The sequence below is a fragment of the Rutidosis leptorrhynchoides genome, chromosome 2 (assembly GCF_046630445.1).
Source record: "Rutidosis leptorrhynchoides isolate AG116_Rl617_1_P2 chromosome 2, CSIRO_AGI_Rlap_v1, whole genome shotgun sequence".
Lineage (NCBI taxonomy): Eukaryota > Viridiplantae > Streptophyta > Magnoliopsida > Asterales > Asteraceae > Rutidosis > Rutidosis leptorrhynchoides.
Genome location: NC_092334.1, coordinates 656,517,965 through 656,520,913, shown reverse-complemented (window position 1 = coordinate 656,520,913; position 2,949 = coordinate 656,517,965). Strand labels below are relative to the sequence as shown.

Genomic DNA, 2,949 nt, shown 5'->3' with positions numbered 1-2,949 from the left:
AGTCTCGCGCTCGAGGGACTTGATTACCCGAGGTTTTACCTTCTATGAGAGAGCTAATGTGCTCGTTCATAGGAAAGTTTCCTCGCTTAAAAAAAATAATAATAAATAAACTTACGGAGTTAGTAAAAAGTAAGATAATTCGCCCCTTTCTGATAGCCTGGATCTTTTTTTTAACCTAGTACGTAACTTGTACGGTGTAAAGAAACAACTTGGTAAAAAGAATGAAGATATTTAAAATCGTTGAAAACTTTCCATGTAAAAAAAATCCGTTTTCCAAAACCCTAAAAGATACCCCATCTCTAGCAACAGGACACGTGGCATTAGCCACTCTCCTTCCTTTTAATTTACAAACACAAAATATATATTTTCCTATAATTTCCTCTTCTTCTCCAAGCAACAACTCACCATTCTCTCTCATAATCTCTTCATTCCTCAATCTTTCTCTTCAAATCCCATCTTACATTCACTTAAATCCATTAATCTTTCATTATTGTTCACTAGTTCCCATCTGGGTTTTCATTCTTTTCCCTCACAAGATTCATACACTCACATATATTATTATATTCGTTCTATCAAGAAACAGAGTATGCGCGGCGGCGGCGATAGATTTACAATTCCGGCGGTAGAAGATGTTGAACTTGTTGAAATTTTACTCACTCTGCCAAAATTAATATCAAAATCGGAGTTTTTAAGTCAATATAGTTTCGAATGGGGTTGTAAAAAGAAAAGATCTGTATTGGTATCGAAACAGGATTCATCACCGCTAAATCACCGGAAAATTGATGAGAGTTCACCGGCGGCGGCGCCGGCGGAGGAAGCAGATAAAAGTCCGGTAACTCCGTTTTGTTTTTTGCCTAGTGGCAGTGGAAGCGACGATGGTGATGGGAATAAAAGTAAACAATTGTTGTCTATCAAGAAAACATTAAAAAGAAAGGTAATATTTCGAGTTTTTTTCTTTTTTTTATTGTTCTTGATTAATAAGATAACTAAGTGATTATGCTGAAAATTATTAGATTTGATTTGTGGGTTTTGTTTTGTATGTAATTTTCTCATCTGGGTTTGGTTTGGATTGTATAAAAGGTAATGATAAATTCAACATGTGTTTTGATAAATCCACTTATTCTGTGTATTATCAGATTGTATAGTACAAATAAATAATGCATAATATGAGTGGATTTATCAAAATCCTTGTTGGATTTATCACCACCCTTGTATAAAGATTAAATTTTACAATAATTCTTGATTTTATATACGTGTCTTTCTCTTGTTTCTTTGATAATTTTTTCTACTTAGCTTAATGCGATTTCATGAATTGGTTTGATTTTTGCATTTGGGTATTACGCAGTAGAATACAGCTGTTATTATTATCATCTAATTCTAATCTATTATCTATTACTACGTATTACGTAATGTTATTTTATTATTATAATTTAAATTAATATATTAAATATTAAATAATTTTGTACAATTTAAATTAATATATTAAATATTACTGTATTATCTTTATTTTTATATTATTTTGTACAATTTAAGATGGTTTGTTTATTCTTAATGTTTTAACGTTCTCTCACAAAATATTCACAGGCAACTGATGATTTAACGGAGAGATGCAATAAAATGCAACAAGAAAATGAAGTTTTAGCAACGGTATGCAAGAAAACTCATTCAATTTACTTTGTTTTTATTTTAAATTCTTGAAATTTTGTATTGTCTAATATATAGTTTTAAACAGAATATAAAAGCCATGAAAATCCGTCATCAGCAGCTTACATCTCAAAATCTGGAGTTGAAAGCAAAAAGACAAGAGGTAATAATCTTTTATTTTTGTTAGATTATAAAACTACTAATCCTTTTATAAATTAATTTAAATTAAATTAATTTATTTATTTCAGATAATTTATCCAAGAAATATAGTACAAGATTTTCAATCATGGGGTAAATCTATAAAACTAAATGTTGATCAACAATATTGTTATCAACAACAAAGCCCGATGTTTGCACCACCACCACAACATTGGATGATAGATCCCAATCTAGTTGCGGTGTCCTGTTCCAGTAACAGTGGAAGTAGATTTGGGTTGTTCAATCATATTGATCCACGTGTCAAAAAGATTCATGGAGAGACGTATGATTTCATGGCATTATCTCAGCCGTTGGATCAAAGTAGATACTTGTTGATGGATAATGATCTAAGGGTTAGGACAGCTGCAGCAGCAGCTGCTAGAAAAAGAAGGATGATGAGGATTAAAGAGAACAAGAACAACTCTTTGTTGGGCATGAAAGTATCAAAAGGGTGTAGATGATAGTGGTTGGTTTGACCTCTCTTGGTCAACCTTGATACAAGGGTATTTTGGTAATTTTAGTATCTTAAAGATGTTTAAATTACAAGACCTTTTTCCCTAATTTTTTTTTTCTTAATCAAGGTCGGCCATTTTTGCTAAACTTAAATTTGTTTAAAGCATTGTAACACAATGTTTTATTACTATTTTGATATATAGCTTAGCTTCTATCACTAAAGAAAATTCTTAATTTTGTTAGCGTTAAGTTGATTTGTTGAATAATATGATAAGAAAATGATAAGTTAACAATATTGGTGTGTATATTGTCGTGTTAAAAGTCAAGTTCTTTATTTCCGTATTAGTTAGTAACTCGGTTGATGGGGATATACCAAGCCGAACTGGTGGTTGTGGGGATAATTCTCAGACGGTTCACATCCTCATGTTCATACTGTGTGCCTTGTGCCATCAGTGACGAATTTAGAATGACAATTCAATTGGGTCATAATACATGTTTACCCTGAAAAATCATAAATACCGTAAATTAATGGGGTGTCGTAGTTAAATTTAGTCATATACGATAATATGATGCTATTTAATACGGAGTAATAAACAAATTTAAGATAGGGGGGTCATGGAACCCCATGCCCATGTAGACTCGCCACTTTGTGCC

The 2,949-nt window shown here is 31.7% G+C and overlaps 1 protein-coding gene across 1 annotated transcript; it reads left to right on the top strand.

Annotated features, from left to right (window-relative positions):
- The first annotated feature begins 398 nt into the window (after positions 1-398).
- LOC139893821 (uncharacterized) lies at positions 399-2,563 on the top strand. The gene is made up of 4 exons (XM_071877010.1): positions 399-934; positions 1,585-1,647; positions 1,733-1,807; positions 1,893-2,563. Exons 1-4 carry the CDS (start codon positions 587-589, stop codon positions 2,301-2,303), a joined length of 897 nt encoding a protein of 298 aa, XP_071733111.1. The 5' UTR covers positions 399-586; the 3' UTR covers positions 2,304-2,563.
- Positions 2,564-2,949: the final 386 nt, after the last annotated feature.